The 26109-nt window shown below is 46.8% G+C and overlaps 1 protein-coding gene across 3 annotated transcripts in view; it reads right to left on the reverse strand.

The window, feature by feature from the left end:
• Window positions 1-26109, reverse strand: part of C6H5orf22 (chromosome 6 C5orf22 homolog) — a 129413-nt gene that overhangs the window by 71828 nt on the left and 31476 nt on the right. For all 3 annotated transcript variants that reach the window (XM_075314851.1, XM_075314850.1, XM_075314849.1), the window contains exons 3-5: window positions 20687-20836; window positions 12824-13256; window positions 8295-8357 (exon numbers count right to left, since the gene is read on the reverse strand). In XM_075314851.1, coding sequence (XP_075170966.1) covers window positions 8295-8357; window positions 12824-13256; window positions 20687-20836 — 646 coding nt within the window. The remainder of the gene's footprint in view (window positions 1-8294; window positions 8358-12823; window positions 13257-20686; window positions 20837-26109) is intronic.

A 26109-nucleotide genomic window follows, 5' to 3' on the forward strand; every position in this document is an offset into this window, starting at 1 on the left:
AGCGCGGCCGGCGTGGAAGTCCCCGGCGCACTACAAGTCCCAGCCGCGCCGCAGTGTTTCCATGGCAGCGGCGGTCAGTGCGGCAGTCCCTATACATAAACACACTCAGCAACGCTGAGTGTGTAATGGCACATATTAACCCGGTCAGCGCCGCGGTCCCCGGTGCACTAGCACACCCAGCAAAGCTGGAGTGTTGCTGTGCGCGGTCCCCACGGGGACACAGAGTACCTCCAAGTAGCAGGGCCATGTCCCTGAACGATACCCGGCTCCTATCCAGCAGGCTCCACAGGAGTTGTGGATGAAGCACGGTCTCAGTGCCTGGAGACCGATAGGATCCCACTTCCACCAGAGCCCTGAGGGGGATGGGGAAGGAAAACAGCATGTGGGCTCCAGCCTCCGTACCCGTAATGGATACCTCAACCTTACAACACCGCCGACAAGAGTGGGGTGAGAAGGGAGCATGCTGGGGGCCCTATATGGGCCCACTTTTCTTCCATCCGACATGGTCAGCAGCTGCTGCTGACCAATCTGTGGAGCTGTGCGTGCGTGTCTGACCTCCTTCGCACAAAGCAAAAAACTGAGGAGCCCGTGGGAGCACGGGGGGTGTATAGGCAGAAGGGGAGGGGCTTAACACTTTTGAGTGTAATACTTTGTGCGGCCTCCGGAGGCATAGCCTATACACCCAATTGTCTGGGTCTCCCAATAGAGCGACAAAGAAAGTTAGGGAAATTAATTTAAACACAACATTACTTTATCCTAAGGCTATGTCCACACAGTGCATCTTAAGATGCAGCATTTTTGGCCCCCAAAAAAACGCACCCACGGCAAAAACATCAAAAAGAAGGGAATTTTGTTACTTACCGTAAATTCCTTTTCTTCTAGCTCCTATTGGGAGACCCAGACGATTGGGTGTATAGCTACTGCCTCCGGAGGCCACACAAAGCATTACACTAAAAAGTGTAAGGCCCCTCCCCTTCTGGCTATACACCCCCAGTGGGATCACTGGCTCACCAGTTTTAGTGCAAAAGCAAGAAGGAGGAAAGCCAATAACTGGTTAAACAAATTCACTCCGAGTAACATCGGAGAACTGAAAAACCGTTCAACATGAACAACATGTGTACCCGAAAAAACCCAAAAATCCCGAAGGACAACAGGGCGGGTGCTGGGTCTCCCAATAGGAGCTAGAAGAAAAGGAATTTACGGTAAGTAACAAAATTCCCTTCTTCTTCGTCGCTCCATTGGGAGACCCAGACGATTGGGACGTCCAAAAGCTGTCCCTGGGTGGGTAAATTAATACCTCAAGTTAGAGCTGCAAAACAGCTCTCCCCTACGAGGAGGCAACCGCCGCCTGCAGGACTCCTCTACCTAGGCTGGCGTCTGCCGAAGCATAGGTATGCACCTGATAATGTTTGGTGAAAGTGTGCAGACTCGACCAGGTAGCTGCCTGGCACACCTGTTGAGCCGTAGCCTGGTGTCGTAATGCCCAGGACGCACCCACGGCTCTGGTAGAATGGGCCTTCAGCCCTGATGGAACCGGAAGCCCAGCAGAACGGTAGGCTTCAAGAATTGGTTCTTTGATCCATCGAGCCAGGGTGGCTTTGGAAGCATGCGACCCTTTGCGCTTACCAGCGACAAGGACAAAGAGTGCATCGGAACGGCGCAGGGGCGCCGTGCGGGAAATGTAGATTCTGAGTGCTCTCACCAGATCTAACAAATGTAAATTCATCTCATACCGATGAACTGCATGAGGACAAAACGAAGGCAAAGAGATATCCTGATTAAGATGAAAAGAGGATACCACCTTCGGGAGAAACTCCTGAATGGGTCGCAGCACTACCTTGTCCTGGTGGAAGACCAGGAAAGGAGCCTTGGATGACAGCGCTGCTAGCTCAGACACTCTCCGAAGAGATGTGATCGCTACCAGTAAAGCCACTTTCTGTGATAGTCTAGAAAGTGAAACCTCCCTCAGAGGCTCGAAGGGCAGCTTCTGGAGGGCAACTAGTACCCTGTTCAGATCCCATGGATCTAACGGCCGCTTGTACGGGGGTACAATATGACAAACCCCCTGCAGGAACGTGCGCACCTTAGGAAGCCGTGCTAGACGCTTTTGAAAAAAGACGGATAGCGCCGAGACTTGCCCTTTAAGGGAGCCGAGCGACAAACCTTTTTCTAACCCAGATTGCAGGAAAGAAAGAAAGGTAGGCAATGCCAAAGGCCAGGGAGACACTCCCTGAGCAGAGCACCAGGATAAGAATATCTTCCACGTTCTGTGGTAGATCTTAGCGGACGTGGGCTTCCTAGCCTGTCTCATGGTGGCAACGACCCCTTGGGATAATCCTGAAGACCCTAGGATCCAAGACTCAATGGCCACACAGTCAGGTTCAGGGCCGCAGAATTCCGATGGAAAAACGGCCCTTGGGACAGTAAGTCCGGTCGGTCTGGTAGTGCCGACGGTTGGCCGACCGTGAGATGCCACAGATCCGGATACCACGCCCTCCTTGGCCAGTCTGGGGCGACGAGTATGACGCGGCTGTAGTCGGATCTGATCTTGCGTAGCACTCTGGGCAAGAGTGCGAGAAATGGAAACACATAAGGGAGCCGGAACTGCGACCAATCTTGCACTAAGGCGTCTGCCGCCAGAGTTCTGTGATCGCGAGACCGTGCTATGAAGGTTGGGACCTTGTTGTTGTGCCTGGACGCCATTAGGACGACGTCCGGCCTTCCCCAGCGGCTACAGATTTCCTGAAACACGTCCGGGTGAAGGGACCATTCCCCTGCGTCCATGCCCTGGCGGCTGAGGAAGTCTGCTTCCCAGTTTTCTACGCCGGGGATGTGAACTGCGGATACGGTGGAGGCCGTGGCTTCCACCCACGTCAGAATCCGCCGGACTTCCTGGAAGGCTTGCCGACTGCGTGTCCCTCCTTGGTGATTGATGTATGTCACCGCTGTGGAGTTGTCCGACTGAATTCGGATCTGCTTTCCTTCCAGCCACTGCTGGAAGGCTAGTAGGGCAAGATACACTGCTCTGATTTCCAGAACATGGATCTGAAGGGTGGACTCCTGCTGAGTCCACGTACCCTGAGCCCTGTGGTGGAGAAAAACTGCTCCCCACCCTGACAGACTCGCGTCTGTCGTGACTACCGCCCAAGACGGTGGTAGGAAGGATCTTCCCTGTGATAATGAGGTGGGAAGAAGCCACCATTGCAGAGAGTCCTTCCGAAAAGGATACTTTCCTGTTCAGGGATGTTGACTTCCCGTCCCATTGGCGGAGAATGTCCCAATAAGAGGACGCAGATGAAACTGCGCAAACGGAACCGCCTCCATTGCCGCCACCATCTTCCCGAGGAAGTGCATGAGGCGTCTTAAGGAGTGCGACTGACCTAGACGGAGAGTCTGCACCCCAGTCTGTAGTGACCGCTGCTTGTCCAGCGGAAGCTTCACTAGCGCTGACAGGGTATGAAAACTCCATGCCAAGCTACGTTAGTGATTGGGTCGGTGACAGGTTTGACTTTGAAAAGTCGATGATCCACCCGAACGTCTGGAGAGTCTCCAGCGCAACATTCAGGCTGAGTTGGCATGCCTCTTGAGAGGGTGCCTTGACAAGTAGATCGTCCAAGTAAGGGATCACAGAGTGTCCCTGTGAGTGCAAGACTGCTACCACTGCCGTCATGACCTTGGCGAACACCCGTGGGGCTGTCGCCAGCCCGAATGGCAGAGCTATGAACTGAAGATGGTCGTTTCCTATCACGAAATGTAGAAAAACATTGGTGCTCTGTAGCAATCGGCACGTGGAGATAAGCATCTTTGATGTCTATTGATGCTAGGAAATTTCCTTGAGACATTGAGGCAATGACGGAGCGGAGGGTATCATCCGGAACCGCCTGGCCTCCACGTGCTTGTTGAGCAGTGTTAGGTCCAGAACGGAACGGAAAGAGCCATCCTTGTTTGGCACCACAACCAGATTGGAGGAAAACCGTGTCTTGTTCCTGAAGAGGAACCGGGATAACCACTCCTTATGCCTGCAGAAGAGCATCGGCTCGGTGGGGAGGTGGGGACGTTCTGAAGAATCGAGTCGGAGGACGAGAACAGAACTCTGTCCTGTGCACGTGGGCACACTGTCCCTCACCCACCGGTCTGTGACCTGTGGCAGCTAAATGTCGCCAAAGGCGAGCGAGTCTGCCATCAACCGCGGATGCGGAAAGATGAGAGAGCTGAGAGTCATGAGGAGACCGCCTTGGTAGCGGTTCCTCCGGCTGCCTTCCTTGGGCGTGATTGAGCCCGGCCGGCAGCTGAGCCCCTCTGAGGCTTTTCAGCCCTTTTGGACGAGGACAATTGGGACCTGCCCGAGCCTGGGAAGGACCGAAACCTCGACTGTCCTTCCAGGACAGCATTAATAGGGTAAGTCGCAATGCAGACATTGCGAGGTTACGGACGCCCCTGCGGCACAGATGTACCTGTGCTCAAGACCAGCTGCGCAAGAACAGCTGAAAAGCTTAGGGTGCCCATACGGCTGTGAATGCCGGAGCAACCGACACGCCGATAGCCTCATAGACAGATTTCAACCAGAGTCCATCTGTCTGTCAATGGCATCTGTAAGTGAAGTCCCATCTCCACTGCAACTATGGCTCTAGCCGCAAGCCTGGAGATTGGAGAATCCACCTTTGGACCCTGAGTCCAACGCCTGACCACGTCAGGGGGAAAGTGATAACGTGTATCCGTAATACGTTTGGAGAAAACGCTTATCTGGTAAGCGTGGTGTTCCTGGACTGCTTCTCTGAAGTCAGCGTGGCCAGAACAATACTCAATATACGTTTGAGCTACTGAAATGGGACTTCTCCTGCTGTGAAGCTGACTCCTCCGCTGGGGGAGCTGAGGGAGAAAGATCCAACATTCCATTGATGGACGCTATAGGATCATGCCTTATGGCGTCACCATCCGGTGTATCCGGAGTGAGAGCGGTGTCAGGATCAAAGTCCTGATGAGCTACGTCTGCCTCATCATACAGAGAGCCTCCTGGGACCCCCCCCGGAGCACCGATTTTATTCCAAGTGAGGGTGGCCAGGGAGCAATGATCCAGATTGCCCATGGCCTGTCCGGACTGCAAGTCTCTATCCCCTTGCAACTCCGTCCCTGTCCTTGGACAGGGTTGAGAGGTGGTTCTTTTGGCCACGTCAAGTAGAGACTCCGGCTGACCAAGTGCTACAGGGGAGCATTGCACCCAATGGGGAGCAGTGCCGTGGAACAGTATCACATGCAGCAAAAACAGCATCGAAAGCCTGTGTTGCTTATATGCTGCTGCCGACTTATAGAGCCAAGAATGGCGACCGTACAGTGCAATGTATATCATACAAGCATAAAGTACAAATGAACACTGCAGCACATGCAATACAAGCAGCATAGAAAGCCTGCTTTTCTGCTGCTGTAGACTAGCCATCTAGGGGAATATAGCCCAGAATAGCGACCATACAGTGCAATGTATAGCATACAGGCATAAGTACAAATGAACACTGCAACACCTGCAATACAAGCAGCATAGAAAAAAACCTGTGCCTCAGCACCCTTGCTTTTCTGCTGCTGTAGTCTAGCCATTCTATGGCGAATATAGCCAAGACTAGCGACCGTACAGTGCAGTGTATAGCATACAAGCATAAATACACATGAACACTTCAGTACGTGCAATACAAGCAGCATAGAAAGCCTGTGCCTTAGCACCCATGCTTTCCTGCTGCTGATGTGTCGCCATCTAAGAGGGCATATAGCCCAAAATAGCGACCTATGCAGTGTACTTAAAATACAAATAGACAAACTGCGGTATTTAGTGTCAGCACCCCAGGTGCCGCTTACCGCCCGCCTATAAGCGGGTGTGTGGTCGCCCTAGTCCTGTTGTTTGCCCAGAGTCCGTTCTCTCTGCTCGGGCTGCAGGAATGGCTGCCGGCGTCCTTCTCCAGCTCGTGTGAGTAGGGGCGGGCCGTGGGCGTGCCCCAAGTCAGAGCGGGAAACCGGCGTCCCACAGTGTCTAGTGAGAGGGCTGGAGCATGTAAATAAGGCTCCAGCCCTCGGCGCTGCTGATTGTACAGCGTCTCTCCCCTACCCTGATTGACAGGGTGGGGGCGGGAACGAAGCTGAGCTAGGCCGCAAAAGCCGGGGACTGGATTTATAAGCGCCGCCGCCGTAAAAGCGCGGTCGGCGCTAAGTCCCCGGCGCACTACAAGTCCCAGCCGCGCCGCCGCTCCCGGAGCGTCCGGCGCGGTAGTTCCCAATAAATAAAGTCACTCAGCTAGGCTGCAGTGACTGTAACCCTTTACTGTCCCCGGCGCACTAGCACACCCAGCAAGTCTGGAGTGTGCTGTGCCTGTGTGTATGGGGACACAGAGTACCTGAATGGTGCAGGGCCATGTCCCTGAACGGCACTCCCGCTCCACATCCAGCAGGTTCAATGGGTCTGTGGATGGAGCCCGGCCTCAGGGCTTTGGGGCCGGTAAGATCCCACTTCCTCAGAGCCCCTCAGGGGGATGGGGAAGGAAAACAGCATGTGGGCTCCAGCCGCCGTACCAGCAATAGGTACCTCAACCTTACAAACCACCAGCGGGGTGAGAAGGGAGCATGCTGGGGGCCCTATATGGGCCCTCTTTTCTTCCATCCGATATAGTCAGCAGCTACTGCTGACTAAACAGTGGAGCTATGCGTGGATGTCTGACCTCCTTCGCACAAAGCCGAAAACTGGTGAGCCAGTGATCCCACTGGGAGTGTATAGCCAGAAGGGGAGGGGCCTTACACTTTTTAGTGTAATGCTTTGTGTGGCCTCCGGAGGCAGTAGCTATACACCCAATCGTCTGGGTCTCCCAATGGAGCGACGAAGAAACACATGCGTTTTTATTGTATTTTGCCCAATGCATTTCTTAAGTCAAATCTATTGACTGGGGGCTCAAAAACGCTGGAAAAATGCAAAACGAATTGACATGCTGCATCTTTAAAAATGCGGCCAAGATGCAGGCAACAAAAGATGCCCGGTGTGGGTAGCAAAATAGAAATGTATGCAATTAGGTGCATCTTTGTGACCTCAAAAACGCAACAAAAGATGACCTGTGTGGACATAAGGGTGGTGTCACACATAGCGACGCAGCAGCGATCACGACCAGCGATCTGACCTTATCAGGATCGCTACTGCGTCGTTACATGGTCGCTGGTGAGCTATCAAACAGGCAGATCTCACCAGTGACCAGCCCCCAGCGACGCGTGGAAGCGTAACTAAGGTAAATATCGGGTAACCAAGGAAAGCACTTCTCTTGGTTACCCAATATTTACCTTAGTTACTAGCGTCCGCCGCTCTCACACAGCCAGTGCTGGCTCTCTGCAGTCCTAGCCAGAGTACACATCGGGTTAATTACCCGATGTGTACTCCAGCTACGTGTGCAGGGAGCAGAGAGCCGGCACTGGCAGCGTGAGAGCTAGTAACTAAGGTAAATATCGGGTAACCAAGGGAAGGGCTTCTTGGTTACCCGATGTTTACCGTGGTTACAGCTTACCGCAGGCTGCCAGACGCCGACTCCCTGCTCGCTTCAGTTCGTTGCTCTCTTGCTGTCACACACAGCGATGTGTGCTTCACAGCAGGAGAGCGACGAGCAAAAAATGAAGTAGGGCATTCAGCAACGAGCGGCAACCTCACAGCAGGGGCCAGCTCGTTGCTGGATGTCACACACAGCGACAGGACGTCGCTGCTACGTCACAGAAAATGGTGACTTAGCAGCGACGTCGTCGTCGTCGCTATGCGTGACACCACCTATAGCCTAAACCTGATAGTGATCAAATGTAATGTCACATATGCCACTCCAAGAAATTGGGGTCATAATTACTAAAATTGATGCTTGCAAAGGACTTTCAATAATTATGAAAAATAGTAATCCTAAATAAGAAGTCTAAAATATTAACCACAATAGCTGTGGTCAGGTTTTCTCCGCTGGTGTTCAGAGTAATCTAAAGGATGTCAAATCTCCCCATCCTCTAAGTATGTCCATTGCAAAACATTTATACAACAGGACACAATGTAATGTTTCTAAGTTATAAAAAAGTGAAAATTCCTTTATGAAATGATTATAAAATTAGACTGACATTACAGTGTATTTCCACAGATCATCCCTTACTGATCAGTGATACAGCATGGGGTGTGGAGACAACACTATGTGCGGCACTGGTCAGAGCAGGCACTGTACCACCAGCGGTGGCATGGCTGCCCTGTAAAGGTGCAATTCCCATACCCAATGTTTGAGAACTTCAGTGGAGGCACACTAACTTACCTCTGAGGAACCAGTGCCGGGTTTCTTGAAGCTATACAGTTCTTGCAAGATTTTATATTCCTCCTAAAAAGAAATAAAAATATTTAAATGTCAGCAATAAACCGCTACCCCAAAATCCACTAATGCTGTAATGAATGCGCTGGCAGAGCTGGTCCTGTGTAAGGAAGAACGGCAGGTTATGTTATCTAATAAGACTGTGCAGACTCATCGTGACAGACGACTCCATAAATACAGCTGTAGGTACCATACTAGACTAAGGAAAAGTCTGTTGTGTATAATTGTTAACACTAGGGTATGAAGATTTAGGTTTATTGTACTCTTTACTAGCACAACAGCTTTGCTCTTAAAGTGTAAAAAGTCTCATTCATAAACAAACATGAACAAGAAGTCTATTAGCTGCCCGTCTGTCTGGATAATAGGGATATGACGAAAAAAAGCCAAGATAGAACAAAATAGTTCTATAAATTGTGCGGAAAAATGTGGTAATGGGCTAAGAAAGATAAATGGGACACTCGCTGTAGGTAAAATGGATTATTACTGTATATTGCTTTGACAATAGAAGGTTTATAGAATCTTTTTTTTTCTGACTGATCAGATGGAAATATCAACTTTTACCAGTGTTTGTTAGATGGAATTTGTCAGAAGGTTCAACGCTCTTAGCCATATGTGCGTGATTGTAGGTCACACATAGATGAATAAAATGATACCCCAATATCTGTGATCTGATGTCTTATGCTAGAGAAATCCACGTTTTTCTTCTAAGTGAATGAGCAGTTCCAGGCTATAGGTCGGACACTGATCTGAGAATCTGCCTCCACAGCTTACAAATAAAAGGAGAAACCTGTTGGAGACGTGCGACAAACGCTCTCTGCTCTCCTAATCTCACTGCACTGTGTGTGATTATACCTGACACATCTGTAGGCGTTTTCCGTGCTTCAGCCTGCATCTCACAGGCAGCCAATGTTGCAATCTTGTTGCAATACAGTTGAGCTGTGAGAGCTGCAAGACCTGCAGCAAATGTGTTTGTACGAAGAGAAAGTTCAGTTCTACTGTGAGGTGTTCGTTACATGTCTCGCACTGGTAACGCCTGCTTTTACTAAAAATAAGCTCTGAAGAAAAATTCTCAGGGAGATCAGTGTCCGGCCCAGAGCCCGGAACAGCTCATTTACATATAAGAAAAAGGTGGATTTCTCTGGAATAAGACTTTGGATAGCACATAGCAAGGTATCATTTTATTCAGCTTGTTATGACCTACATGCCCATATAGATGGCTTGGGAGGGTTGATTCTACTCACCGAATCCCTTTAAATGGTTATTCTAATGGTGCATGTATCACCACCACTTATAAAGTGATGCATAGTCTACCAAAAAGACATTACTTCATAAAACGGCAACAAGTCTCGAAATTAACTATAAAAGATTAGCACATACTGTCCAATGCTCTGAACATAAACAAAAATTAAAACTGTTATCCCATGAAAAGCATTTATACCCATCAACAGCATATGTGCTGAGTGTCAGATCATGGGGGGGCAGGATGACTGCACCTGAATGGAGTTCTAGATTACGCCGGAGTCATACTTGCGAGTCTCGCATCACATCATCCGGCATGGCCTGACGCTCTCAGGACACAAGCATCTCAGCTGCATACAAATACATGCAGCTGACCCTCTCCTCAGGAGAGTGTGTGGCCGTGCCGGGTGATGTGATGCGAGCCTCGCAAGTGTGACTACGGACTTTGTTTATCTGCAGCATTGATCAAGCACATGCTCCACAGCTCCTTTCAAAGTCTACGAGTCTGATGAAGACAGCCGAGCAATGTACTCTTCCGTCTCAAACTGTCCCAAAAGAATTGGAGGGTGAACGATCAAACATTTATCACCTAGGATGTCGATAAATGAAAACGTGCTTTTTGTGGAGTAAGATCAGTTACTTCTTTAACAGATAGCTTCTCCAGACTATTCATTTAAGGGCTCCACCTCTGTTTGACACCCTTTGTACATCTATTAAAGGGGTTAGCCACTGCTTGTTATATTGCTAGCATATCCTTACTGATGACGCGATAGCTGGCACTCCCACCAATCAGCTGTTACCAATAACAGCCGGATGTTCTCGGATGCCGCGGACATACAGAAGCGCCATCATTGCTTTAGTGATGTGGCCGGGAATTGCAGATACAGCACCTAATCTTATGAAAAGGCGATAGATCTGTAGCACCCAGCTGTGGGTACTGTATAAATAATGGAGCTGTTGTGTTCTGGTAGTATCTGAGAATTATCGCCCGCCACCAGTGACAGCTGATCAGTGTAGGTATTGAACCCCCACAGATCAGATATTGATGGTTTATATAAAGGATAGGCCATTGTTACAAATCTAGAGGCAAACTACTTTAGGCTGCTTCCTACGTGCTGATGGCCAGTGAGGCACCTCAAATACACTGATGAGCTGTAGGGAGTGTAACTGGTCAAAAGAATTGGAGAACAGGTTGCCTTTCATTTGCCCAGTGATTAATATTGGATTGTAGAACTTTAATACCATTTTCACTATGTAGATATCATTTTATATATAAATGATGAAGTCACAACTATCGTATGCAAAGCACAGCAGCTACAGTGCTGGCCAAAAGTATTGGCACCCCTGCAATTCTGTCAGATAATACTCAGTTTCTTCTTGAAAATGATTGCAATCACAAATTCTTTGGTCTTATTATCTTCATTTATTTTGCTTGCAATGAAAAAACACAAAAGAGAATGAAACAAAAATCAAATCATTAATCATTTCACAGAAAACTCCAAAAATAGGCCAGACAAAAGTATTGGCACCCTTAGCCTAATACTTGTAATACTTGGTTGCACAACCTTTAGCCAAAATAACTGCGAACAACCGCTTCCGGTAACCATCAATGAGTTTCTTACAATGCTCTGCTGGAATTTTAGACCATTCTTCTTGGGCAAACTGCTCCAGGTCCCTGAGATTTGAAGGGTGCCTTCTCCAAACTGCCATTTTGAGATCTCTCCACAGGTGTTCTACGAGATTCAGGTCTGGACTCATTGCTGGCCACTTTAGTAGTCTCCAGTGCTCTCTATCAAACCATTTTCTAGTGCTTTTTGAAGTGTGTTTTGGGTCATTGTCCTGCTGGAAGACCCATGACCTCTGAGGAAGACCCAGCTTTCTCACACTGGGCCCTACATTATGCTGCAAAATTTGTTGGTAGTCTTCAGACTTCATAATGCCATGCACACGGTCAAGCAGTCCAGTGCCAGAGGCAGCAAAGCAACCCCAAAACATCAGGGAATCTCCACCATGTTTGACTGTAGGGACCGTGTTCTTTTCTTTGAATGCCTCTTTTTTTTTTTCCTGTAAACTCTATGTTGATGGCTTTCCCCAAAAAGCTCTACTTTTGTCTCATCTGACCAGAGAACATTCTTCCAAAATGTTTTAGGCTTTCTCAGGTACGTTTTGGCAAACTCCAGCCTGGCTTTTTTTATGTCTTGGGGTAAGAAGTAGGGTCTTCCTGGGTATCCTACCATACAGTCCCTTTTCATTCAGATGCCGACGGATAGTACGGGTTGACATTGTTGTACCCTCGGACTGCAGGGCAGCTTGAACTTGTTTGGATGTTAGTCGAGGTTCTTTATCCACCATCCGTACAATCTTGCGTTGAAATCTCTCGTCAATTTTTCTTTTCCTTCCACATCTAGGGAGGTTAGCCATAGTGCCATGGGCTTTAAACTTCTTGATGACACTGCACACCGTAGACACAGGAACTTTTAGGTCTTTGGAGATGGACTTGTAGCCTTGAGATTGCTGATGCTTCCTCACAATTTGGATTCTCGCGTCTTCATACAGTTCTTTGGTCTTCTTTCTTTTCTCCATGCTCAATGTGGTACACACAAGGACACAGGACAGAGGTTGAATCAACTTTCATCCATGTCAACTGGCTGCAAGTGTGATTTAGTTATTGCCAACACCTGTTAGGTGCCACAGGTAAGTTACAGGTGCTGTTAATTACACAAATTAGAGAAGCATCACATGATTTTTCAAACAGTGACAATACTTTTGTCCACCCCTTTATGTTTGGTGTGGAATTATATCCAATTTGGCTTTATGACAAATTTAATTTTTTTTCCATTGAAGACAAATTAAATGAAGATAATAATACCAAAGAATTTGTGATTGCAATCATTTTCAGGAAGAAACTGAGTATTTTCTGACAGAATTGCAGGGGTGCCAATACTTTTGGCCAGCACTGTAAGTTGCAGATAGGTAAGGCACAGTTTGGCTGTTCCTCTGCATGATCACTTCATATTAAAAGGCACTTCTGTGAACAGAGTCTATTTTTTTTACAGTATCAAGCACTGCAATCTATTACAGGTTGGTAAGAACAAGCATTGTCAGCAGAGTTTCTAAAATACATTATAACAGAATAGACCCTAAATAATTGGCTTTTCTTTCATACACACCTTGTAATACTTGGAATAAATCCTTGGGAAAACTTACAAGAACTGGGACAATGGGCTCATACATACCTGTGTGTACATTTCTTTGAAAGGATTCTTCACTGAAAAGAAATCTAAATCTATATCCAGGACATACGCGTCCCCTTTCTCCAAGATTTGTATAATGCTTCCGGCAAGTTTGGCGTTGACGTCACTGCTTGTATCCATGTTGACACAAGAAGGATCCTTTCTCAAATGGTCGTCTGCTTCTTCACACATAGTAAAAGCAACACCCTGTGAAGACGCACATTGAAATGCAGAGGCAGGACCACCCGCTGCTTCATCACTTTCAGTTAGCTTTAGTTTTTTAGCAGCAGATTCACCTTTGTCTATATCTTCACAGCCTGGTTCCTTCACAGGGTTCAACAGGACGACATCTAAATGGAGAGGTTTGGCATTTTCAAGCTGTTCCTCAGGAACATAAAGACCATCGCTTAAAAAGTAATCATCCGTGCTTGTTACCCTACATTAACAAAATAAAAAAAAAAAACTATTTTCACAAAATATAACTTTAAATTCTAGTCTTTACAGCTCATGAATACAGTACAATATGCAACACTATGAATGCAGTGCACTCCAATAAACGTTGTGAGGAGAAAAGTTGGCAAAATGAGGCAAGATGCCCTTAGGATTTTGGAGGAACTCCGCAGGCTCCACATTACACTGCTGGTGATTGTTACATTTTCTTATCCACACTGACACAAATATAAAATCCAGAGTAGTTCTTACCGTTTAAAAAACTAAATGAATGAAACAGAATTGTGGGATTGTCCAGTAATCACATTTAATAGAGAGACATATCTAGCTATATATACACACTTTATATTATATACATATCTACATGTGTGTATAGTGCCTTGAGAAAGCTAAAAAGGATTTATAACCCACATTTTTTCACAATACACCCACCACCTGAAATCTATTTCATTGTGATTTTACGTGATATACCAATAATAAGAAACAAATATTTTTATCTGCCCTGGTACCACTTTAATACGTACTTTGCTTAATAAAAATTATATTTTTATTGTCATATTTGAGGCTTAGCAACATCTTTTATCTTCTATTTTTGTTTGTTTGCCAATAGGTGCTGCCTCCCTTTACCAATTCCACCAGTAGCCCCTTATCTACATATCCATCTATAGTTGTCTGTACATTTTTTTTTACTTTTTTTTTAATTCAATGAGTGATATTTAATGTATCAATAGGATTAGGTCTGGATTTTAACTGGGCCACTCAAGCACATGACTATGCCTTGATCTACACCATTCCATTGTAGCCTATGCATATGTCCTGTTGGAAGTTGACCCTGAACCCCTGGCTCAAGTCTTATGTATGTCCCAACCTAAGCGCTCCCTGAAGAAGTAATACTATGAAACGTACGTCGGGGCCATAGGACCGGACAGCTTCCTTTCAGCAGTAAGTTTATTTATCCTTATCCTTGTACACATTGTTTCTCTCTTTAATCCTTAATGGTGCACTCTGCAGTCCTGGTCTGCATATCTTACAATTGATCCTGAATCCAGTATATCTAACTACTCTAATTAGCCTTGTCAGCTTTAGCCTGTGGAGTTTCACTCATTTTCTGCTCAGGCACTTTTACTGGGTTAGGTGCAATAGCAATGCCTCACAACTGATTGAGATACATGTCCTCCTGTAAATTGGCAAAAAAAATTTTAGTTAAATTAAATTACATTATAACTTTTATGCTGGATTTTTTTGTAATAATTATATTTAAAGGGAACCTGTCATCAGAAATTTCGCCCAAAACCTAAAAGATTCCCCCTCTGCAGCTCCTGGGCTGCATTCTAGGAAGGTCCCTGTTATTATTGTGCCCCATGTGAGACCAAAATAAAGCCTTTATAAAGTTCTACCTTTTTGTATGCAGCTTCTGTAAATCCGTCACGGGGGCGGGCTCTCTGCCGTCCGTTATTCTGCCTCCTGGTCCTGTATGCCGCCCCCATCGCTCCTTTCCATATCTGATGCACCGCCCACTGCTCCAGCCATCCCCGCGCATGCCCAGTGCCAGTCTCACAGGACTGAGCAGTGTGACTGCTGGTGACGTGTGCGCAGGCAAGTGATTATGGACGGGACTGTGACTGTTATCAGCAAGTACCCGGCCATAATCTCTTGAGCGCGCAAACCTCTCCAGCATTCACACTGAGCTCAGTGTAGATGCTAGACTGTATGGGCTGCTTCCAGGTATGACGTCCCTTTGTCATGTGATAGGGGCGTGTTCGAAATACTATCACGTGACAAAGGGACGTCATTCCTGGAAGCAGCCCATACAGTCTAGCATCTACACTGAGCTCAGTGTGAATGCTGGAGAGGTTTGCGCGCTCAAGAGATTATGGCCGGGTACTTGCTGATAACAGTCACAGCCCCGTCCATAATCACTTGCCTGCGCACACGTCACCAGCGGTCAAACTGCTCAGTCCTGTGAGACTGGCACTGGGCATGCGCGGGGATGGCTGGAGCAGTGGGCGGTGCATCAGATATGGAAAGGAGCGATGGGGGCGGCATACAGGACCAGGAGGCAGAATAACGGACGGCAGAGAGCCCGTCCCCGTGACGGATTTACAGAAGCTGCATACAAAAAGGTAGAACTTTATAAAGGCTTTATTTTGGTCTCACATGGGGCACAATAATAACAGGGACCTTCCTAGAATGCAGCCCAGGAGCTGCAGAGGGGGAATCTTTTAGCTTTTGGGCGAAATTTCTGATGACAGGTTCCCTTTAAACAATTATATAAGCAAATGCACTTTATTCTTATGCTGGATTTTTACAATATTTATATCTAATACTCCCTGATTATACATGTATGAAATTGATTAATATATATTCACTATTTAATATGTTTTTATACCATTTTTTGTATTTAATTTTTTTTATATAAATTGCAATTTTTTGTATGACTATTGACTTGGATAATAATATTTATAGTTTTTTTATATTATTATTATTATTATTATTATTATTGTTTATTTATAGAGCACCATTGATTCCATGGTGCTGTACATGAGGGGGTTACATACAGAATACATATACACGTTACAATAGACAGACTAGCACAGAGGGAAGAGGGCCCTGCCCTTGCGGGCTTACATCCTAAAGGATTTTGGGGAGGAGACAGTAGGTGGGGTGTAGGTTGGGCGGCAGCTCCGCACGGTGGTGGGGCGGCAGCTCCGCACGGTGGTGGGGCGGCAGCTCCGCACGGTGGTGGGGCGGCAGCTCCGCACGGTGGTGGGGCGGCAGCTCCGCACGGTGGTGGGGCGGCAGCTCCGCACGGTGGTGGGGCGGCAGCTCCGCACGGTGGTGGGGCGGCAGCTCCGCACGGTGGTGGGGCGGCAGCTCCGCACGGTGGTGGGGCGGCAGCTCCGCACGGTGGTGGGGCGGCAGCTCCGCACGGTGGTGGGGCGGCAGCTCCGCACAGTGGTGGGGCGGCAGCTCCGCACAGTGGTGGGGCGGTGAGGTCATTGTAGATTATAGGCATTTCTGAACAGATGAGTTTTCAGGGTCCGTTTGAAGTTTGCAAGTGTAGTAGATAGTCTGACGTGTTGAGGCAGTGAGTTCCAGGAGACTGGGGATGCTCGGGAGAAGTCTTGGAGTCGGTTGCATGAGGAGCGAATGAGAGAGGAGGATAGAAGGAGATCTTGGGAGGACCGGAGGTTACGTTTTGGAGTGTAGCGAGAGATTAGTTCAGAGATATATGGAGGAGACAGATTATGGATAGCTTTGTAGGTCAGTGTTAGTAATTTGAATTGGATACGGTGGAAGATTGGGAGCCAGTGGAGGGACTTGCAGAGAGGAGAAGCGGGGTGGTATTGAGGAGAGAGGTGGATCAGTCGGGCAGCAGAGTTAAGGATGGACTGGAGAGGGGCGAGTGTGTTAGCAGGGAGACCACAGAGGAGGATGTTGCAGTAGTCGATGCGGGAGATTATGAGGGCATGCACTAGCATTTTTGTGGATTGGGGATTGAGGAAAGGGCGGATTCTGGAGATATTTTTGAGTTGAAAACGGCAGGAGGTGGTGAGGGATTGGATGTGCGGTATGAAGGACAGGGCAGAGTCAAAGGTCACTCCGAGGCACCGAACTTTGGGTGCTGGGGAGAGCGTGATGTTATTAATTGTAATGGATAGATCAGGTGGAGAGTGCGGGGGAGATGGAGGAAAGATGATCAGTTCAGTTTTGGCCACATTGAGCTTTAGGAAGCGAGAGGAAAAGAAGGAAGATATAGCAGATAGGCACTCTGGGATTCTGGACAGCAGAGATGTGACATCTGGACCAGAGAGGTAGATCTGAGTGTCATCGGCATATAGGTGGTACTGGAAGCCATGGGACTTTATGAGTTGTCCCAGGCCAAATGTATAGATAGAAAAAAGTAAGGGTCCCAGGACAGAGCCTTGAGGGACACCAACAGAGAGAGAACGGGATGAAGAGGTTGTGTGGGAATGGGAGACCCTAAAAGTGCGGTTGGAGAGGTATGAAGAGATCCAAGAGAGGGCGAGGTCTCTGACACCAAGAGAAGAGAGGATCTGTAGTAGCAGGGAGTGGTCAACAGTGTCAAAGGCTGAGGATAGGTCTAGAAGTAGGAGTACAGAGAAGTGGTTGTTAGCTTTGGCGGTAAGTAAGTCATTTGTGATTTTAGTCAGGGCAGTTTCAGTGGAATGATGTGGACGGAAGCCGGACTGTAGGTTGTCAAAGAGAGAGTTAGAGGAGAGGTGGGAGGAAAGTTTAGCATGGACGTGCTGTTCCAGGAGTTTTGAGGCAAGTGGGAGTAGCGATATGGGTCGATAGCTGGTAGTAGAGGTTGGGTCGAGGGAAGGTTTCTTTAGGATAGGTGTGACTGTTGCATGCTTAAAGGCAGAAGGGAAGGTACCAGTTGTTAGAGAGAGGTTGAAGAGATGGGATAAGGCGGGAATAAGGATAGTGGTGAGGTTGGGGAGGAGGTGGGATGGGATGGGGTCAAGTGCGCATGTAGTGAGGTGCGCTTTTGAGAGAAGATGTGCAAGCTCCCCTTCGGTGATAGTGGGGAGGAAGTTTATGGGGGAGGGGCAGTGGTCTGTTATATGAAGGGGTTGTGGTGGTTCAGCAGAAAAGACTTGTCTGGTTTGGTCGATCTTTTCTTTGAAATATGTGGCAAATTCTTCTGCGGAGATGAGGGAGGTTGGAGGGGGCAGCGGTGGGCGAAGGAGGGAGGTAAAAGTATTAAATAGCTGTTTGGGGTTGTGTGTTAAAGAGGATATGAGGTTTTTGAAGTAATTCTGTTTAGCCGAGGTAAGGGCCAAGCGAAATGTGTGAATTGCATTTTTGAATGTGGTGAAGTCTTCCTGGGAGTGCGTTTTCTTCCAGCGCCGCTCTGCGGCTCTAGACACTTGCCGTAGTTTTTTAGTGAGGCTGTTGTGCCAGGGTTGTCTATTGATTCGTCTTGCTCTGCCGTTCACAAGAGGAGCGACTGAATCAATAGCTGATGTGAGAGTGGCGTTGTAGAAAATGGTGGCACTGTTTGTGTCGTGGAGTGAAGATATGGAGGACAGCGGTAAGATAGAGTCAGAAAGGGTGTGTATGTTGATGTGTGCAAGGTTTCTGCGGGGGTGTGATACGTGCTGGACAGGGGGGGCAGGTGAGGAGGACAGGGCTGAAAAGGTAAGCAGATGGTGGTCAGATAAGGGGAGAGGGGAGGTGGTGAGGTTAGATAGAGAGCAGAGACGGGTGAAGATAAGGTCTAGTGTGTGGCCATCTTTGTGGGTGGCAGAGGCGGACAGCTGAGTTAGACCAAAAGATGAGGCGAGGGAGAGGAGTTTGGAGGCCGCTGACTGGCGGGTGTCAGTGGGGATGTTGAAGTCACCCATGATGATTGTGGGGATGTCAGCAGAGAGAAAGTGTAGAAGCCAGGCAGAGAACTGGTCGATAAAGGCAGTGGTTGGGCCCGGGGGTCTGTATATGACGGCCACTTGGAGGTTGGAGGGAGAATAGATGCGGACAGAGTGCACTTCAAAGGAAGGCAGGACAAGGGAGGGTAGAGGTGGCATTGGGGTGAAGCTGCAGTTGTTAGAAAGGAGGAGGCCCACTCCTCCACCCTGTCTATTGCCAGGGCGAGGAGTGTGGGTGAAGTGAAGGCCGCCGTAGCACAGCGCAGCAGGGGAGGCAGTGTTGGATGGTGTCAGCCATGTTTCGGTGAGGGCCAGAAAGGATAGATTGCTAGAGGTAAAGAGGTCGTGAATGAAGTGCAGTTTATTATATATACCTAATGCACTTTTTTAGGGATATTTCATCCCCTTATAATGAATTTTTGGTATATTGTAAAAGAAGAACTTTTTTTTGTCCACATCCATATTCTGTCCGGTCCTCTCATCCTGTAATACCACCATCTTGAAAACTTTTTTTGTTAAATTTTGTCATTTTAAAATTATTGAAATAAATTTTGATATTTTAGGCGCGCTATATAAATGAATAAATATATTATATTATATACTTTTGCTTTGTCTTGGTATTTTTTATCGGCTGTGCAGCTTTTTTCTACAGGTTTATTTAGCATTTGCTCGGTCTGCCTCTATGGCTTTAGTTAAAATAATCATTTGATTTGTAGATTAATTCTAATACATTGCATTAATATGTCTTGCCAACAGATAACTTGCATTCTGATAAGTGATCTCTTTTACACCAGATCCTATAATGAGAAGTAACACAAATTAATGAACTGTATAAGAGGTCAGCTAAGTCACTGGGCATGCAATAGTCAAGCTTGTCGACTAGACCCAATAGCAGCCAAAATAGGAGTTTAGCTCCGAGACAGAGGTAGAACTTGGGATCAGTACAAAAGAAAAATGCAGTGTAGTTGCAAACCCCCTATAGTTTTCACATTTAAGGGAACCTGTCACCACTTTTTTGGCCTATAAGCTGCAGCCACCACCACCGGGCTCTTATATACAGCATTCTAACATGCCGTATATAAGAGCCAAGGCCGGGGGTATAATATAAAAAACACTTTATAATACTTACCTAACGGTCGCACGGTTGGCCATATGGGTGTCTCCGTACTCCGGTGCCGGCGCCTCCTCTTTCGGCCATCTTCGTCCTCTTTCTGAAGCCTGTATGCATGACGCATCCTACATCATACACACTTGCTGGACCTGCGCAGGCACACTACAATACTTTGATTTGCCCTGCTCAGGACCTGAATGCTGGTGAATGTGGATGACGTCAAACGCGTCATGCACCGCAGCTTCAGAAGATGGAGGACGGAGATGGCCGAAAGAGGAGGCGCCGACACCGTACAACAGAGACGCCCATATGGCTGATCGCGCAACTGATAGGTAAGTATTATAAAGTGTTTTTTATGTTCTCACAGCGGCCTGGGCGCTTATATACAGCATGTTAGAATGCTGTATATAAGAGCCCGATGGTGGTGGCTGCAGCTTATATGCCAAAAAAGTGGTGATAGGTTCCCTTTAGGTTATAGGAGCACTATGCCGCCAAATGTGAGAGAACATAATAAATGTATGTGTTATATATGGCATGTTATACTTTTTATCTGGGAGTTTTTCTATAACATAAAAAACTGGCAATTCTGTAGATCTATTGCAACACTTATCTTGTAATAAACCCTCCAGAGCTGAAGCTCCAATTCTACTAATAACACCCGGAAGTAGTAGACAAGCTTGTTGGGAGTCACATCTCTTGAAAACTTAGCGGAGCTCTTATAATAATGTTTTTTTCTAGTGATTGTGCTTCATTAGAGGTGGATATAAACATGTAACAGGGATTATAAAGGACTGCCAAAACTTTAAGAAAGGCCACCAATATCAAACCAATACTGAGGGGTCTGATTCTCAGCAGCTCCACTGAACAGCTGCGTAAAGCATAGACCCATCAGGACTGCACTGAAAATACCTTATTGTAGTTGTAGACTTGTCCTTGCCAACCAGGAAGAAATGCTTGCCTTCTTTGATCTGCTGTGCCCACGATGGATGTAGCCATACAACCTCGGAGAAGTGTCCAGCATACACTACAGGCATGATCCAGTTCTCAATACTTAACTCACTGCAGAAACATGAACAGGTGGTAAAAGAGCAATGCAAACTTACATTCTACCTGAAATTATGTATACCCACATGTACTAAAGAGGTTAAGAAGTGTTCTCAGAGTTCCTGTCTAATTTGCCCCAGGGGTGACTTTGCCACGCAGGTCCTCCCTGTTAGCTTTGTTTTTTTAAAAGTAAGGCTGTGGGAATTATGTGACATCCAACACAAGTGACACATGCCACCAATAGGACCAGTCATTCCACTAAGCAATAGTTCACGCTGGATAATATTACTTAATATGATGCCAATGAGTGTTTGCAGTATGCAGCACTGGTAATCAGAATTTCACACTGCGACCAAGATCGATCTTACAGCTAAAGACACAGGCCCATAAACATGTTTGCCATATAGATGGCTTGTTCAGAGGTACAACCCCCTCAACATGTTTTGTCGTAAAAACGGCTTTTTCAGAGGTACTACCCCATCAACATGTTTTACCATATAAACTGCTTCTTTAGAGGTAAAGCCCCATCAACATGTTTTCCTGTATAAATGGCTTCTTCAGAGGTAATAAATACCTCTGAGAAAGCAAAAAAAAACAGGTCTTAATAAATATGGTGCATCTTACGTCAATGCACATATATTGGTTTAAGAGTTTAAAAATAAAAACCTCCCTCGTGTGTTTCTTATCATAAGACTGTTGGTCCTTAAAGGGGCAAACATTGCAAGATATAGGACTGCATGATATATTATTGATAGCTATGTAAATAAAATTTATATAGTGGCAACATATTCTGCAGCTCTTTACAATTAAGTGGGCACAATGATTGAAGATGTTACAAAGTAACACATCCAGTTACAAGAAGAATGAGGGCCCTTGCAAGCTTACAATCTATAAGGAAATGGAGGGGATACAATGGGTAAGAAGCGTTTGTCATATGTGGTACACCCATCATTATAAGGCATAATGCTGCATGAACCAGTCATGATCAGCGAGTGGTATTGGGCATTTATATTTAAGGGTACTTTCACACTTGCGTTAATTTCCTTCCGTCACAATCCACCCTTTTGGAAAACAGCAGAATCCGTTAATGGATTTCGCTGTTTTCCATATACTTGTATGGATGACGGATTGTGCCAAAAGTACCTGCGTTGCTTCCGCTGGCCGACGCTGCGTTGCGTCCGCCGGGCGGACGGAACGCAGCATGTAACGTTTTTTGAGTGGCAGAATCCTCTATTTTTCACTGCGCATGCGCATCATTTTTTTTTTCTTTAAATCACAGAAACTTTATTTTGTCTCTCGGTGGCTGAGCGCCCGGCCGCCGGCATGTGAGAGCTCTCAGCTGAGCGCCCGGCCGCCGGCATGTGAGAGCGCTCAGCTGAACGCCCGGCCGCCGGCATGTGAGAGCACTCAGCTGAACGCCCGGCCGCCGGCATGTGAGAGCGCTCAGCTGAACGCCCGGCCGCCGGCATGTGAGAGCGCTCAGCTGAACGCCCGGCCGCCGGCATGTGAGAGCGCTCAGCTGAACGCCCGGCCGCCGGCATGTGAGAGCGCTCAGCTGAACGCCCGGCCGCCGGCATGTGACAGCGCTCAGCTGAACGCCCGGCCGCCGGCATGTGAGCGCTCAGCTGAACGCCCGGCCGCCGGCATGCGACAGCGCTCAGCTTAGCACCCGGCCGCCGGCATGTGAGAGCGCTCAGCTTAGCACCCGGCATGTGAGAGCGCTCAGCTTAGCACCCCGCCACCGGCATGTGAGAGCGCTCAGCTTAGCACCCCGCCGCCGGCATGTGAGAGCGCTCAGCTTAGCACCCCGCCGCCGGCATGTGAGAGCGCTCAGCTTAGCACCCCGCCGCCGGCATGTGAGAGCGCTCAGCTTAGCACCCGGCCGCCGGCATGTGAGAGCGCTCAGCTTAGCACCCGGCCGCCGGCATGTGAGAGCGCTCAGCTTAGCACCCGGCCGCCGGCATGTGAGAGCGCTCAGCTTAGCACTTGGCCGCCGGCATGTGAGAGCGCTCAGCTTAGCACCCGGCTGCCGGGTGATCAAGCTGATCGTTCAGCAACAGTCTGCTGCCGGTAAAAACTGTAAAAACTAATAAAAAAAAAAAAAAAAAAGCTTTCCGTTGTTTTGTACGATCCGTTGCATCCGTCACACAACGCAATGCAATGGATGCTGTTCCAACCCAAGTGTGAAACTAGCCTAAGCGGGCATGGGATGTCGTGAGAATTGTTGATTCCTGCAATTACCGGCTCATAGCATACAGATAGGTCTGAAATGGCAAGCATCAGTTAATACGAGCACACGTGCCCCATGAAGGTGACATTAATTTATTAATAGGTCAAAATGGAAGGAATCTTATAAGAATCATTTTAAAGTAGGAACAAAGGTTATACTATGTGAAGTTTGATTTTGTGTGTCAGGGACAGGTTTTGCACATGCTGGCACCATTTAACACTATACAGGAGTATTTAACAGAACAAAAATCAGTTTTATTTGTTTTGCTACTAAGTTTTCTCTTCCAGAATACCCTACTGTTTCACACAAGGTAGTTCACCACAGGTCTGCAGAATGGGACACGGAAGGAAATTGCTTCCACCATGGGATATGTTTCACTTCACAACTTATTTTATAACCTTGTTTTGAAGATTTTAACTTTTTGCTCCAGGGTGTACAGACATATTGTACTTATAATAGGTAAATCTAATAAGAGCCAATAAAGGGGACCATGTAGTTATATAAGCAACTTTAATCATCCATAAATGATGATTAAAAAACATAAAAATAATAGAAGGGGAAATATACATAAAGAAAATCTTCAGTACATAATGAGTAATTACATTGGTATATACAGATACATGGTTCACACCTGCAATATAAACAGCAAATGTGCATAGAAGAAGAATTGTGCAAGGACACATAAGAATACTGAGGCATGGAGACAAGGTAAGTGCAATCAGACACTGTACATCATGATATCAATGACAGAGGTAGGGAGTACATTGTTAGAAGATATTTCTTAAGAGATAATATGCAAACGCATAAATAATACTGAGCTACAATAGCAACACTGCCTACATGCTGAATACGCAACAATCCAATAATGTGCAAACTGCATATATCAAAACCCCATGGTAATGGAAATAAGTGATGAAGAAAAAGGTTTTCACGTAGGGACTGATAAGACTTCAAATATGTGGGCAGAGTAACCACAATCAGACATGGTATGTACAGTATAACGACTAACCATACAGCAAAACGCGCGTTAGGGGCCACTTCAGCACATCACCTTGAACTCAAGAGAAAAGATCCTGCTGACTACTTGCAACAAACCTTTTGAAGCTTCTGTGATCACACGCCAATATAATTTTGGCTTTACAGAGTCAAAGGGAACCAGTCACCAGATTTGTCCCTTCTAAGCTGGGGCCACCACCAGTAAGCCCTTATATACAGCATTCTAGAATACTGTATATACGTGCTCAGGTCGCGCTATATAATGTAAAAAATATCTTATTATACTCACCTGCAGGGCGGTCAGATCCAATGGTCTCGGTCTCAGTCCAGTGTCTCCCATCTTCCTTCCATTGCTCTCCTCCTTCCCAGCCCCGTGTGGATGATGCGTCCTACATCATACGGTTTCTAGATAAGCTGAGACTCTAGGATAACTTTTCAGTTTATTAAAAACTCATATCTCAGAAATTAAAGTTCCATGGCAAGAAATAATTTGTTATTGTAAATGTGGAAATTTTTCTGCAGAACATGTACATTTCTAAATTGGGAGGAAAAAAATTGTTGATCATGCTTGAAATGTTTGTGTTATCCTGATTATTATGGAATATTTATGTATACTGCAATGTTCAATGTTTTATTGTATATTCTTTTAAATTATTTCTATTCAAAGTCCTTTCCAACCTGCCTCATTGTTGATTGTGGGATTTCAGGTGTTCAGATGTTACACTAATTGTTTCCCCTATATCAACCTTTGCGCTGTATACCCTGTTCACCAAGGTCTAAGAGCTCAAAACGTGTCTGGTGTGCGGTTTAAAGAACCTTTGGATTTTTCCTGACTCAGAGATGGTATACTTTTGTGGCTTATTATTACAAGAAAAATATTCTTTGTATTTTAAAAAAAAGTTTTTCATTAAAGCTGTGTTTGTATGGAAACGTGAAGCGGGATCATTCCTTTGTTCCCCTGCGCCCCAGACGCTGAACAGGAGTGCGGACGTCTTGGGGTGGGCTGGATATTTGTTTCTTTGCACCAAGTACGCAGGAGAGCAATGGAGGCCTCTGTGTGGATGATGTAGAACGCATCATCCACACGGGGCTGGGCAAGAGGACTGTGATGGAAGGAAGATAGGAGGCACCGGACTGAGACCAGTGATGCCCATCGGACAGGATCGACACACAGGTGAGTATAATAAAAGCTGTTTTTTACATTATATAGAGCGGCCTGAGCACTTATATACAGTATTCTAGAAACCTGGCCCGTTACCTTTAAGAGTTGTAAACTGCTAAGGACCTCATTGCTGAGCATCCTATCCACATGACTCAGTCCTCACCACTTCAGTCAGTCCACTGTCCCGACTCCCATAGAGCAGTCTGTGTCTCGGTCACCTCTCTCTCTGTACTAAACATCTTGCTTTATCTCGCTCCGGTCTTCTCTCACTTCAAGGATACTCACGTCATGAGGCTCCGCAGACTATTAAGACATTAGGTCTGTCTCTGTCACATGCCTTATCTGGACTTCAAGAAGGAAACGGTCCTTGATCCCTACACTAGCCCTTCCAGCTATGGGCTAGTCCGAAACATTAACCATTTTTTACACTACTCTCTTCCTGTTGCTGGTCAGAACATAGCTTCATCACAGTACAGTGTAAAACATTACACTGCATCACAACACACGACATAACACACATTACACTTTACATATTATTGATATCTTCAAGGGGGAATGGGGCAGTATGTCTATCCCCTTAAATATACATGCTCACACTGTGGTTCTGATGCCGCACTCATGTACTGACGGTGGTTCTAGAGCCACACTAATGTACTAGCGATGTTTCTGATCTTCTACACAGTGTTGCAATCCATAACCTGCTTTATGGCTGTGTTAACACTTAAAGGGAACCTGTCATCAGAAATGTAGCTATAAACCTAAAAGTTCCCCCTTCTGAAGCTCCTGGGCTGCATTCTAGCAAGGTTCCTGTACTTTTTCTGGCCCCTTTTATACCAAAATAAACACTTTATAAAGTTGTACCTTTTCGTATGTAAATTTCGTAAATTATCCATGGGGGCG

The sequence above is a fragment of the Anomaloglossus baeobatrachus genome, chromosome 6 (assembly GCF_048569485.1).
Source record: "Anomaloglossus baeobatrachus isolate aAnoBae1 chromosome 6, aAnoBae1.hap1, whole genome shotgun sequence".
Taxonomy (NCBI): domain Eukaryota; kingdom Metazoa; phylum Chordata; class Amphibia; order Anura; family Aromobatidae; genus Anomaloglossus; species Anomaloglossus baeobatrachus.